Genomic DNA, 15,391 nt, shown 5'->3' on the forward strand with positions numbered 1-15,391 from the left:
AACCAGATTGGCTAATGATGGAAAAGGAAGACTGTCTACCTTTTGAAATTGGACCGATCATATTTGCCCCCACAAAACTGCACAAAAAAACCTATAAAGAAAACCCCATAATACATAGTGGAATACGAATTTGGAAACAAATAAAAAAAGATTTAAAATTGAATAATATACCACTTTGCCTTCCCATTGTAAATAATCCTTTATTCAAATCATCCTTTATGGGCAAAGGTTTCACACAATGGAAAAATTATGGAATCAAAAATATAGGACATCTTTATGGGAAAGGTACTTTTCTTTCATTTCAAGAGTTACAACAGAATTATGGACTGCACTCAAATAATTTCATCAGATATCTACAAATTAGAGATTATGTTAAATCTAATACACAAGTCTACAGGAATAGGGAATCAGAAATTCTTGATGAATGTCTGAACAAGCATCCTAATACTGAAAAACTAATAGCTTATATTTATAACACCCTACTAAATAACGAGGTACCACCGACCGAACCATATAGATACAAATGGGAAAATGAAATAGGTCATCCTATCACGAAAGATATGTGGGACGAAAGTTTACAACAAATACATCAATGTTCATTAAATGCCAGATATACTTTAATACAATTCAAGGTCTTACATAGACTACACTTCTCTAAAATAAAACTAAATAGAATCTTCCCACAAATCTCTCCTATTTGTGATAAATGTCTACATTTAGAGGCTAATTTAACACATACGTTTGCAAACTGTATAAAACTTAAACATTTCTGGACTGATATTTTTGAAATAACTTCAGAAGTTATTAATACAAAACTGGACCCAGACACAAAATTAATAATACTTGGAATATCAGAACAAAGCTTAACACTCACAACAAACCAAAGAAACTTCCTCAATTACAGTATAATAACCGGAAAAAAATTAATATTAAAATTTTGGAAAGGCCCTACAACCCCCACAATTAAAATGTGGATTACGGAAATGTCGGAGACCCTATACTTAGAAAGAATTAGACTTGTCTTAATGGACAAACAAGATCTTTTCCATAAAATTTGGGCTCCATTCATTAACTATCTGAAGGGATAGATTGGCACAGCACGAGGACCCAGCTGAAACTTGAACTCAGGAATAGATGAAAAGCTATACTTTTTAACCTACGAACCTATCTCCATTGATGTATTACAGGTAACCCATTCCACCTCCCTTGTTTTTCTGTTGTGTTTTTTTTTTTTTTTTGCTTTCTTTTTTATTTGTAAGTTTCTACCCTCTCTTTTTCCCTCTTTCTATAAAAAATAAAAACACTAGAAGCAGAAGTAATTGATAATGGAAAATTTTAATAATGTATGACTGATGTATATGAAAAGTTTTTTTTACTATAATATGTAACTACATTTTATAATATGTCTACTTCTAATAAATAAATAAATAAAATAAAAAAAATAAAAAAACCCAGATTGGGTCATCAAACCAGCCGACAAGGGAGGTGCCGTGGTAGTCTGGCGCGTCGATCTCTACAAAGCTGAGGCCACGCGCCAACTCTCAGACACCTCCTCCTACTTACCCTTGGACCATGACCCCACTGACGAGCACCAGGCCACCATTTCTAGCACCATCACCGACTTCATCAATTCCCACGCCCTGCCCGACCAAACTTCCAACCTCATCGTTCCCCAGCCCCGCACGGCCCGTTTTTACCTTCTCCCCAAAATCCACAAACCCGGCTCTCCCGGCAGACCCATTGTCTCTGCGTGTTCGTGCCCCACCGAACTCATCTCCACATACCTTGACTCCATCCTATCCCCCTTGGTCAAATCCCTCCCCACCTATGTTCTAGACACCTCAGACACTCTCCGCCGCCTCCACGCATTCCACTCTCTGGGTCCTCACCCCCTCATCTTCACCATGGATGTCTGGTCACTCTACACCTCCATCCTCCACCAGGATGGCCTCGGAGCCCTCCGGTTCTTCCTCGACCAGAGGAGCAACCTATACCCAGCCACTGACACTCTCCTCCGCTTAGCGGAGTTGGTCCTCACCCTCAACAACTTTACATTTGACTCCTCCCATTTCCTCCAAACACAAGGCGTAGCTATGGGCACACGCATGGGCCCCAGCTACGCCTGCCTCTTTGTCGGGTACGTTGAACAATCCTTGTTCGAGACGTACCAGGGCCCCATCCCCGACCTCTACCTCCGTTAAATTGACGACTGCTTTGGGGCCACCTCCTGCACCTACACACAACTGACTGACTTCATCCACTTCACCACCAACTTCCATCCGGCACTCCAATACACCTGGACGATTTCCGACACTTCCCTACCATTCCTTGACCTCACCATCTCCATCGCAGGGGACAGACTCCTGACCGACATACATTACAAACCCACTGACTCACATGGCTATCTGGACTACACCTCTTCCCACCCTGCCCCCTGTAAAGACTCCATCCCCTACTCCCAATTCCTCCGCCTACGCCGCATCTGTTCCCAGGATGAGACATTCCATACCAGGGCATCGGAAATGTCCTCGTTCTTCAGGGAACGGGGATTCCCCTCCGCCATCATAGATGAGGCTCACACCAGGGTCTCATCCATACCCCGTAACACTGCTCTCTCTCCCCATCCCCGCACTCGCAACAAGGGCAGAGTCCCTCTGGTCCTCACCTTTCACCCCACCAGCCGGCAAATACAACACATAATCCTCCGCCATTTCCGCCACCTCCAACGTGACCCCACCACTCGCCACATCTTCCCATCTCCCCCCATGTCTGCCTTCCGCAAAGACCGCTCCCTCCGCAACTCCCTCGTCAATTCTTCCCTTCCCTCCCACACCACCCCAACCCCGGGCACTTTCCGTTGCAACCGCAAGAAATGCAACACCTGTCCCTTCACCTCCCCCCTCGACTCCATTCAAGGACCCAAGCAGTCGTTCCAGGTGCGACAAAGGTTCACCTGTATCTCCTCCAACCTCATCTACTGCATCCGCTGCTCTAGATGTCAGCTGATTTACATCGGGGAGACTAAGCGTAGGTTGGGCGATCGTTTCGCCGAACACCTCCGCTCAGTCCGCAATAACCTACCTGAACTCCCGGTGGCTCAGCACTTCAACTCCCCCTCCCATTCCCAATCCGACCTCTCTGTCCTGGGTCTCCTCCATTGCCAGAGTGAGCAACAGCGGCAATTGGAGGAACAGCACCTCATATTCCGTCTGGGGACCTTGCGTCCGGATGGCATTAACATTGAATTCTCCCAATTTTGCTAGCCCTTGCTGTCTCCTCCCCTTCCTTAACCCTCTAGCTGTCTCCTCCCACCCTCCCATCCGCCCGCACTCGGGCTCCTCCTCCTCCTCCCCTTTTCCTTCCTTCTCCCCCTCCCCCACCCCCCATCAGTCTGAAGAAGGGTTTCGGCCCGAAACGTCACCTATTTCCTTCGCTCCATAGATGCTGTTGCACCCGCTGAGTTTCCCCAGCAATTTTGTGTACCTTCTACTGTAACCCCACTGACTCCCATACCTATCTAGACTACATTTCTTCCCACCATGCTTCCTGTAAAGACTCTATGCCCTATTTCCAATTCCTCCATCTATGCTGCATCTGTGCCCTAGATGAAGTGTTCCATACCAGGTCATCGAAGTTGTCCTCATTCTTTATGGAACGGTGGTTCCACGCTTCCATTATACCTCACTAGGGTCTCCTCGATATCCCGCAGCTCCGCTCTTGCTCCCCCTCCCCCATTCATAACAGGGACAGAGTCCCCGTTGTCCTCACCTTCCACCCCATCATCGTCGCAAACAGCAAATAATCCTCCGACATTTTTGCTACTTCCAACGGGATCCCACTACTGGCCACATCTTCCCATCTACACCCCTTTCTGCTTTCCGCAGAGACCGTTCCCTCCGCAACTCGCTGGTCAACTCGTCCCATCCCACCCAAACCACCCCCTCCCCAGGCACTTTCCCCTGCAATCGCAGGAGATGCAACACCTGTCCATATACCTCCCCCCTCGTATCCTCCCAAGGACCCAGAGGGGTGAGGCAGAGGTTCACTTGCACCTCCTCCAATCCCATCTACTGTATCCACTGTTCCAGGTGTGGACTCCTATATCGGCGAGACCAAGCGCAGGCTCGGCGATTATTTTGTTGACCACCTCCCCTCAGTCCGCCTAAACCTACCTGATCTCCTGGTTGCTCAACTCTTTAATTTGGAGTTGGGGATGGCATCAAACAGGAAATTAGAAATGCGTGCAACAAAGGTAAAACAGTTATAATGGGTGACTTCAATCAATATATAGATTGGGTGAATCAAATTGGCCGGGGTGCTGAGGAAGAGGATTTCTTGGAATGTATGCGGGATAGTTTTCTAAACCAACATGTAGAGGAACCAACGAGAGAGCAGGCTATTCTAGACTGGGTATTGAGTAATGAGGAAGGGTTAGTTAGCAGTCTTGTTATGTGTGGCCCCTTGGGCAAGAGTGACCATAATATGGTTAAGTTCTTCATTAGGATGGAGAGTGACATAATTAATTCAGAAACAAGGGTTCTGAACTTAAAGAACGGTAACTTTGAGGGTATGAGACCTGAATTGGCCAAGATAGACTGGCACTTGATTCTTAAAGGGTTGACGGTGGATATGCGATGGAAGGCATTTAAAGACTGCATGGATGAACTACAACAATTCTTTATCCCAGTTTGGCAAAAGAATAAATCAGGGAAAGCATCCGTGGATAACAAGGGAAATCAGGGATAGTATCAAAACAAAAGATGAAGCATACAAATTAGCCAGAAAAAGCAGCCTACCAGAGGACTGGGAGAAATTCAGTCCAGCAGAGGAGGACAAAGGGCTTAATTAGGAAAGAGAAAATAGATTATGAAAGAAAACTGGCAGGGAACATAAAAACTGACTGCAAAAGTTTTTATAGATATGTGAAGAGAAAAAGATTAGTTAAAACAAATGTAGGTCCCTTGCAGTCAGAAACAGGTGAATTGATCATGGGGATCATGGCAGACCAATTGAATAACTGCTTTGGTTCTGTCTTCACTAAGGAAGACATAAATAATCTGCCGGAAATAGCAGGGGACCGGGGGTCAAATGAGATGGAGGAACTGAGTGAAATCCAGGTTAGGCGGGAAGTGGTGTCAGGTAAATTGAATGGATTAAAGGCCGATAAATCCCCAGGGCCAGATAGGCTGCATCCCAGAGTACTTAAGGAAGTAGCCCCAGAAATAGTGGATGCATTAGTGATAATTTTTCAAAACTCTTTAGATTCTGGAGTAGTTCCTGAGGATTGGAGGGTAGCTAATGTAAACCCATTTTTTTTAAAGGGAGGGAGGGAGAAAACGGGGAATTACAGACCAGTTAGTCTTACGTCGGTAGTGGGGAAACTGCTAGAGTCAGTTATTAAAGATGGGATAGCAGCACATTTGGAAAGTGGTGAAATCATTGGACAAAGTCAGCATGGATTTATGAAAGGTAAATCATGTCTGACGAATCTTATAGAATTTTTCGAGGAGATAACTAGTAGAGTGGATAAGGGAGAACCAGTGGATGTGTTATATCTGGACTTTCAGAATGCTTTCGACAAGGTCCCACATAAGAGATTAGTATACAAACTTAAAGCACACGGTATTGGGGGTTCAGTATTGATGTGGATAGAGAACTGGCTGGCAGACAGGAAGCAAAGAGTAGGAGTAAACGGGTCCTTTTCAGAATGGCAGGCAGTGACTAGTGGGGTACCGCAAGGCTCAGTGCTGGGACCCCAGCTATTTACAATATATATTAATGATTTGGACGAGGGAATTGAATGCAACATCTCCAAGTTTGCGGATGACACGAAGCTGGGGGGCAGTGTTAGCTGTGAGGAGGATTTTAGGAGGCTGCAAGGTGACTTGGATAGGCTGGGTGAATGGGCAAATGCATGGCAGATGCAGTATAATGTGGATAAATGTGAGGTTATCCACTTTGGTGGCAAAAACAGGAAAGTAGACTATTATCTGAATGGTGGCCGATTAGGAAAAGGGGAGATGCAACGAGACCTGGGTGTCATGGTACACCAGTCATTGAAAGTAGGCATGCAGGCGCAGCAGGCAGTGAAGAAAGCGAATGGTATGTTGGCATTCATAGCAAGAGGGTTTGAGTATAGGAGCAGGGAGGTTCTACTGCAGTTGTACGGGGTCTTGGTGAGACCACACCTGGAGTATTGCGTACAGTTGTGGTCTCCTAATCTGAGGAAAGACATACTTGCCATAGAGGGAGTATAGGGAAGGTTCACCAGACTGATTCCTGAGATGTCAGGACTTTCATATGAAGAAAAACTGGATAGACTCGGCTTGTACTCGCTAGAATTTAGAAGATTGAGGGGGGATCTTATAGAAACTTACAAAATTCTTAAGGGGTTGGACAGGCTAGATGCAGGAAGATTGTTCCCGATGTTGGGGAAGACCAGAACAAGGGGTCACAGTTTAAGGATAAAGGGGAAATCTTTTAGGACCGAGATGATAAAAACATTTTTCACACAGAGAGTGGTGAATCTCTGGAATTCTCTGCCACAGAAGGTAGTTGAGGCCAGTTCATTGGCTATATTTAAGAGGGAGTTAGATGGGGCCCTTGTGGCTAAAGGTATCAGGGGGTATGGAGAGAAGGCAGGTACAGGATACTGAGTTGGATGATCACCCATGATCATATTGAATGGCGGTGCAAGCTCGAAGGGCCGAATGGCTTATTCCTGCACCTATTTTCTATGTTTCTATGTGAGGCCCAGCACAAATTGGAGGAACAGCACCTCATATTTTGCTTGGGCAGCTTATTGCCCAGCGGTATGACCATTGACTTTTCTAACTTCAAGTAGCCCTTGCTTTCCCTCTCTCTCCATCCCCTCCCCCTTCCCAATTCTCTGACCAGTCTTACTGTCTCCGACTACATTTTATCTCTGTTTGCTTTATTGTTAACTTTTCCCAACTGACAATGACCTATTCAACCTTTTCCTTGAACTCCATTCCCTTTGTCCTGTTTTCACACCTAACACTACCTTATCTATACACTTCTTTATCTATGCACTGCGCACTCCCCTGACATCAGTCTGAGGAAGGGTCTCGACCCGAAACGTCACCCATTCCTTCTCTCCAGAGATGCTGCCTGTCCCGCTGAGTTACTCCAGCATTTTGTGTCTAGTGTCAGTATTACTGTTGAGTAACGGTAACTACAGAGGCATGAGGGAGGAGCTGGCTAGTTAATTGGAAAGGGATCCTGATGGTAGAACAGCAATGGACACAGTACTTTTTGGAAATAATGCGGAAGACGCAGGATCTTTCTGAAGAAAGATTTTATGGGTGAATGAGGCGACTGTGGCTGATAAAGGAAGTTAAAGACAACGTAAAAGTAAAAGAGATGGCATATAACATTGCAAAGATTAGCAGGATTGAGAAGCTTTTTAAAAACAACAGAAGGCAACTACAAAAGGTAATAAGGGGAGGAAAGATTAAATATGAAGTTAAGCTAGCCAATAATATAAGAGGAGAGCAGGATACCAAAGTTTCTTCACATACAGAGAGTAAAAGAGCAGCCAGAGTGGACGCTGGACCGTTGGAAAATGATGCTGGAGAAGTTAATGGGGAATAAACAAATAGCGGACGAATTGAATGTTTTTGCATCAGGGTTCACTGTAGAAGACACCAGGAACACGCCAGAAATCCAAGGGAGTCAGGGAGCAGAAATTGGTGGAGATGCTATTACTAAGGAGATGGTGTTTGGCAAACTGAAAGGTGTGAAGGTGGATAAGTCTCCCGGACCAAATGGACCACACCCCAGGCTTCCGAGAGAGATAGTTTTATAGATTGTGGATGCATTAGTTGTGATCTTTCAAGAATCACGAGAGTCAGGAGTGGTCCCAGAGGATTGGAAAATTGTAAGTGTTCAAGAAAGCTGCGAGGCAAAAGTGAGAATATTAAAGATAGGTTTCAATGGTTGGGAAGATTTTAGAGCCCAATATTAATGATGTAGTTTCTGAGTACTTAGAAGCACATGATAAAATAGGCCAAAGTCAGCATTGTTGGAATTCTTGGAGAATGTAAATAGCAGAATAGACAAAGGGAAGTCAGTGGGTGAGTATAGAAGTTGGGATGTAATGTTAAAATTGTACAAGGCATTGGTGAGGCCAATTCTGGAGTATGGTGTACAATTTTGGTCGCCTAATTATAGGAAGGATGTCAACAAAATAGAGAGAGTACAGAGGAGATTTACTAGAATGTTGCCTGGGTTTCAGCAACTAGTGTTACAGAGAAAGGTTGAACAAGTTAGGGCTTTATTCTTTGGAGCGCAGAAGGTTAAGGGGGGACTTGATAGAGGTCTTTAAAATTATGAGAGGGATAGACAGAGTTGACGTGGATAAGCTTTTCCCACTGAGAGTAGGGAAGATTCAAACAAGGGGACATGACTTGAGAATTAAGGGACAGAAGTTTAGGGGTAACACGAGGGGGAACTTCTTTACTCAGAGAGTGGTGGCTGTGTGGAATGAGCTTCCAGTGAAGGTGGTGGAGGCAGGTTCGTTTTTATCATTTAAAAATAAATTGGATAGTTATATGGACGGGAAAGGAATGGAGGGTTATGGTCTGAACGCAGGTGTATGGGACTAGGGGAGAATACGTGTTCGGCACGGACTAGAAGGGTCGAGATGGCCTGTTTCCGTGCTGTAATTGTTATATGGTTATTATATATATGGGTGTTCGATTTTCAGAAGGCCTTTAATAAATTACTGTAAATTAGGTTGCTAAACATGATGAAAGAATCCCTACAAATGTGAGGTGATGTATTCTGGAACTCAAATACACCAGTAGGATATCTACAGTAAAGAGTTGGGCACCGAAGTATGTTGATGGACTGAAACTTGGTGCTCAACTCCATAGTTCCTGAAAAGTAGCAATACTGTTAGATAAGGTGGTGACGAAGGCATATGGCATGCTTGTCTTAATTAGCCATGGCCTAGATCAGAAGAATATGCACCATTGTCATGTTATGTTGTAACTTTACAAAACTTTAGGCTGTGTGTGGAGTATTATTGTAATTCTGATCACGACAGTATAGAAAGTGTGTGACTGCGCAGAACAGGGTGCAAAGGAGATTGAGTTTAAATTGAGTCTGAAGAAGTAGTCTTGACCTGAAACATCACCCATTCCTTTTTTCCAGAGATGCTGCCTGTCCCACTGAGTTGCTCCAGCTTTTTGTGCCTATTTTGAGTTTAGTTTAGAGATACGGCACGGAAACAGGCCGTTTGGCCCACCAAGTCTGCACTGACCAGTGATCTCCGTACACTAACACTATCCTACACACACTAGGGACAATTTACAATTCTTACCAAAGCCAATTAACCTACAAACCTGTATGTCTTTTGAGTGAAGCCTTCCAGTGGTGCCACGGCTGTTATTGAGAAGCCGAGGCTGGAGCCTCGCGGGTCAGAGCCTGGGCCTTGTGGGCCGGCGGTGGAACCTTGCAGGGCCGGGCCTTGCGTATCGGAGCCTGGACCTCATGGCGGTGGAGCCTTGCGAGTCGACTAAGCACGTGGCCATCAGTGCCTGGGTCTGCGGAGCCAGAAGTTGGGGCCTGGGTCACGCCACTGAGTCATCCGGAGAGGACCCGGCTGCGTTCGTGGAGAGGTCAGTGAGGGCGTCGACGATGGTGCCGACCAACCGAAAAGGACGGACACGTGGAGTGAGGACACCGTTGCCGAGAGAAGGAACAAAGGAGGAACCGGTGTGGGGGTACTCCCGTGAGGGAGGGGGAAGAGCAACGGGGACCCAGCATAGGGGACTGCTGTGAGGAAGGTGGTAGAACAATGGACAACGGGGACCCGTGATGGGGGGACTGCTGTGGGGAAGATGGTAGAACAATGGACAATGGGGACCCGGTGTGGGATGACTGCCGTTAAGAACAATGGAAGATCCGGCGTAGGGAGGATCGCTGTGAGGGAGGGGGAAGAACAAGGGGGAACTGATGCGGGGGGTGAGAGGGAATTTGTAACATTGTAAGCATCCTTTATAGGAGACTTTTTGCATACTTTGGCATGGTATGCAAGCAAAGAATTTCACTGTGACGTCACATGTGAAAATAAAGTATTCAATTCAATTCAAAACATGTACGTCTTTGGAGTGTGGGAGGAAACTAGCACACAGAGAGAACCCATGCGGTCACGGGGAGACAAACTCCGTATAGACAGCACCCACAGTCATGAGCGAATCCAGGTCTGGCGCTGTAAGGCAGCAACTCTACCGCTGCGCCACCAAGCCGACCTGAACTGGAAGTTGCCTGGATTGGAGGCATTAGTTATGGGGATTAGCATAGTTTTAGTTTAGAGATACAACGCGGAACCAGGCCCTTCGGCCTACCGAGTCCGCACTGGCCAGCAATCGCCATACACTAACACTATCCTACACACTAGGGACAATGTACAATCTTTACCGAAACCAATTAACTTACAACCCTTTACATCTTTGAAGTGTGTGAGGAATCCTGAGCACCTGGGCAAAACCCATGCAGGTCAGAGGGAGAACATACAAACTCCGTATAGACTGCACCCGTAGTCAGGATCGAACATGTGTTTCTGGCGCTGTAAAGCAGCAACTCTACCGCTGAGCCACTCTAGCTGGGCCAGTTTTCCTTGGAGCAAAGGTGGTTGAAGGGGACCTGGTAGAGTTACAGGCAGTCCCTGGGTTATACAAGGAAACTGTCCATGAGCTGATTTCTGCATGTCAGAAACATCCGTTTGCGAAAGTTATCACTATGTTTCTATGTTTCTATAGTAACACATTGGGTGATCTCAATCACAACAAACACATACAACTACAAGAAGAGGTGATGTGATTATATAACATTTCTATGTTGAAGAGGCATTTTGAGGTATCTGATCAGGAAAGGCATGAAACGTCACAGACATAATGCAGACAAAACAGTGCAGATGGGGACAACATTCAACATGAATATGGTAGGTTGAAAAGCCCAAGTCTTACCGAAAATGTGGGAAACTGTGTTTCCATTCCTGACATTCCTCCTCCAGCCTCTGTACACGTGAACATCTCTTCTCTTCAAACAGTAGTTCATCGATCTCAAAGAACATTTGTTGAACCTGCTGGGAGGCTGCATTCTCAAACTCCTGAGACATGATAAAAAAGAGTGCATTCAAGTTTTCCAGCACTAATTAAATAGAATAGTAAAAAATTGCAGGTGTCCCCAGTAAATTATGGGTAAAAGGATTAGGCATTGCACCACTACTGTCTGCCTAAATAGCTCTTAAATGCTGCTATCATATCTTCTTCTACACTTTCCCCGGCAGTGCGTTCTAGCCTGTGATATATTTTGTATATCCCCCCTTACCTGAAAGCTATACACTCTAGTATTTGACATTTCCACCCTATGCCACCTTTAACCATATAACAATTACAGCACGGAAACAGGCCATCTCGGCCCTTCTAGTCCGTGCCGAACACTTACTCTCACCTAGTCCCATCTACCTGCACTCAGACCATAACCCTCCATTCCTTTCCCGTCCATATACCTATCCAATTTATTTTTAAATGCTAAAATCGAACCTGCCTCCACCACTTCCACTGGAAGCCCATTCCACACAGCTACCACTCTCTGAGTAAAGAAGCTCCCCCTCATGTTACCCCTAAACTTCTGTCCCTTAATTCTCAAATCATGTCCTCTTGTTTGAATCTTCCCTACTCTCAATGGGAAAAGCTTATCCACGTCAACTCTGTCTATCCCTCGCATCATTTTAAAGACCTCTTCAAGTCCCCCCTTAACCTTCTGCGCTCCAAAGAATAAAGACCTATCTTGTTCAACCTTTCTCTGTAACTTAGGTGCTGAACGCCAGGCAACATTCTAGTAAATCTCCTCAATACTCTCTCTATTTTGTTGACATCTTTCCTATAATTTGGCGAGCAAAATTGTACACCATACTCCAGAATTGGCCTCACCAATGCCATGTATAATTTTAACATTACATCCCAACTTCTATACTCAATGCTCTGATATATAAAGGCCAGCACACCAAAAGCTTTCTTTACTACCCTATCTACATGAGATTCCACCTTCAGGGAACTATGCAGTTATTCCTAGATCCCTCTGTTCAACTGCATTCCTCAATTCGCTACCATTTACCAAGTACATCCTATTTTGATTTGTCCTGCCAAGATGTAGCACCTCACACTTATCAGCATTAAACTTCATCTGCCATCTTTCCACCCACTCTTCCAAATGGCCTAAATCTCTCTGGAGACTTTGAAAATCCACTTCATTATCCACAACACCACCTATCTTAGTATCATCTGCATACTTACTAATCCAATTTACCACACCATCATCCAGATCATTGATGTATAATTATAGACCTGTTAGTTTGACTTCAGTGGTGGGAAAATTAATGGAAAAGATACTTAGAGATAATATATATAAGCATCTGGATAAACAGGGTCTGATTAGGAACATGGATTTGTGCCTGGAAGGTCATGTTTGACTAATCTTCTTGAATTTTTGAAGAGGTTACTAGGGAAATTGATGAGGGTAAAGCAGTGGATGTTGTCTATATGGACTTTAGTAAGGCCTTTGACAAGGTTCCTCATGGAAGGGTGGTTAAGAAGGTTCAATTGTTGGGTATAAATGCAGGAGTAGCAAGATGGATTCAACAGTGGCTGAATGGGAGACGCCAGAGAGTAATGGTGGATGGCTGTTTGTCAGGTTGGAGGCAAGTGACTAGTGGGGTGCCTCAGGGATCTGTGTTGGGTCCACTGTTGTTTGTCATGTACATCAATGATCTGGATGAAGGTGTGGTAAATTAGATCAGTAAGTATGCAGATGATACTAAGATAGGTAGTGTTGTGGATAATGAAGTAGATTTCTAAAGTCTACAGAGAGATTTAGTCCATTTGTAAGAATGGGCTGAAAAATGGCAGATGGAGTTTAATGCTGATAAGTGTGAGGTGCTACATCTTGGCAGGACAAATCAAAATAGGACGTACATGGTAAATGGTAGCGAATTGAGGAATGCAGTTGAACAGGGGGATCTAGGAATAGCTGTGCATAGTTCCCTGAAGGTGGAATCTCATGTAGATAGGGTGGTAAAGAAAGCTTTTGGTATGCTAGCCTTTATAAATCAGAGCATTGAGTATAGAAGTTGGGATGTAATGTTAAAATTGTACAAGGCATTGGTGAGACCAATTCTGAAGTATGGTGTACAATTTTGGTCGCCCAATTATAGGAAGGATGTCAACAAAATAGAGAGAGTACGGAGGAGATTCACTAGAATGTTGCCTGGGTTTCAGCAACTAAGTTACAGAGAAAGGTTGAATGTTAGGTCTTTATTCTCTGGAGCGCAGAAGGTTAAGGGGGGACGATAGAGGTCTTTAAAATGATGAGAGGGATAGACAGAGTTGACGTGGACAAGCTTTTCCCATTGAGAGAAGTGAAGATTCAAACAAGAGGACATGACTTCAGAATTAAGGGACAGAAGTTTAGGGGTAACATGAGGGGGAACTTCTTTACTCAGAGAGTGGTAGCTATGTGGAATGAGCTTCCAGTGGAAGTGGTGGAGGCAGGTTCGATTTTATCATTTAAAAATAAATTGGATAGGTATATGGATGGGAAAGGAATGTAGGGTTATGGTCTGAGTGCAGGTAGATGGGACTAGGGGAAAATAATTGTTCGGCACGGACTGGTAGGGCTGAGATGGCCTGTTTCCGTGCTGTAATTGTTATATGGTTATATGGTATATGACAAACAACAGTGGACCCAACACAAATCCTGAGGCACCCTACTAGTCACAAGCCTCAAACCTGGCAAACAGTTATCCACCATTACTCTCTGGTATCTCCCATTCAGCCACTGTTGAATCCATCTTGCTACTCCACTATTAATACCCAACAATTGAACCTTCTTAACCAACCTTCCCTGTGGAACCTTGTCAAAGGCCTTACTGAAGTCCATACAGACAACATCCACCACTTTACCCTCATCAATTTCCCTACTAACCACTTTAAAAATTTCAAGAAGATTAGTCAAACATGACCTTCCAGGCACAAATCCATGTTGACTGTTCCTAATCAGACCCTGTTTATCCAGATGATTATATATATTATCTCTAAGTATCTTTTCCATTAATTTTTGAAAATAAATTGTTCAATATCTCCCCCATTTCTTTTGGCTCTTTTTTAGCTGTCCACTCTGACTCTCTAATAGACCAATTTTATCCCTCATTATCCTTTTGCTATTAATATAGCTGTAGAAACCCTTTGGATTTACTTTCACCGTACTTGCCAAAGCAACCTCATATCTTCTTTTAGCTTTTCTAATTTCTTTCTTAAGATTCTTTTTACATTCTTTATACTCAATTCCATGTGCCCCCTACTGGCCAGGCTTCATCCCTTAACCATTTGGTCAACTTGTAACTTAACATTCTAAATTTCTTATTATACTTAGGATTCAAATAACACATATGTTGGACGGGGGTTCCCCCTTCACTGTTATCCAGAGCATTCCCCATAGATAGATAGAGAGAAAGAGAGATAGAGAAAGAGAAAGCAGACTTCTTAATTCCGAATCGTTCCAAATATATCAACCAGGCCGACTCGCTACTCGAGACCCCAGTTTCTCAATTTGGCAGACTTTTAAGTAGGACTTGAGCGGTTTCTCTTTCTCTCTCTCTGTCTATCTCTCTTTGTTTTCTCTTTTTCTCTCTCTCTACTAAGGGCTTGTCGGCCTCGTTGAGACATCCGTGATTTGTCGGGTTGAGATACGGGGGATGAGGTGTGCGTCTGGCTTATTGAGACATCCGAAGAGTTGTCGGATTGAGAAATAAGTGGCGTTGTATATTAAAGAATTAAGAAGTCTGCCAAGTTGAGAAACTGGGGTCTCGGTTAGCGGGTCTGCCTTGTTGAAACACTTGGGTCGTATATTAAAGAATTAAACGTCTGGCCAGTAGGGGGCACATGGAATGTAGAGACAATTAAAAAAGCAGAGTTGTTGATATGGGAAAGGAAGGCAGGAAAGTAATGAAAAAGTTACTTTTATAACAACTTAACAGGTTTGCTTCTTAATAAACAGACAACACACAAACTGTTTGGTAGACCAGTTCGAAACTTTACTTATTATCGGCCGATGGAAGGGAGTGAGAATTCCAGCTAAGTGACCAATGTAGACACTTCACTGTCCTCAGTCCACTTCTCTGAACAACAGAATTACATTACATTATATAGTGTATTTTTGTCACCTTAGCACATTCCACAGACATTAGTCATGGTCAGAGGTACAGGAAAAGGCATCACATCAAAGGCATTTTGTCACGGTACAAGATATATTAAAAACATTGGCCATTTGGTTTATGACATCTTACTTCAAAGAGATGACTCTA

At 44.2% G+C, this 15,391-nt stretch overlaps 1 protein-coding gene across 2 annotated transcripts in view; it reads right to left on the reverse strand.

Annotated features, from left to right (window-relative positions):
- Positions 1-15,391, reverse strand: part of fam149b1 (family with sequence similarity 149 member B1) — a 212,794-nt gene that overhangs the window by 154,240 nt on the left and 43,163 nt on the right. For both annotated transcript variants that reach the window (XM_033012952.1, XM_033012951.1), the window contains exon 4: positions 10,995-11,137. In XM_033012952.1, the coding sequence (XP_032868843.1) occupies positions 10,995-11,137 (143 nt within the window). The remainder of the gene's footprint in view (positions 1-10,994; positions 11,138-15,391) is intronic.

This window comes from Amblyraja radiata, chromosome 37 (genome assembly GCF_010909765.2).
Source record: "Amblyraja radiata isolate CabotCenter1 chromosome 37, sAmbRad1.1.pri, whole genome shotgun sequence".
Classification (NCBI taxonomy): Eukaryota; Metazoa; Chordata; class Chondrichthyes; order Rajiformes; family Rajidae; genus Amblyraja; species Amblyraja radiata.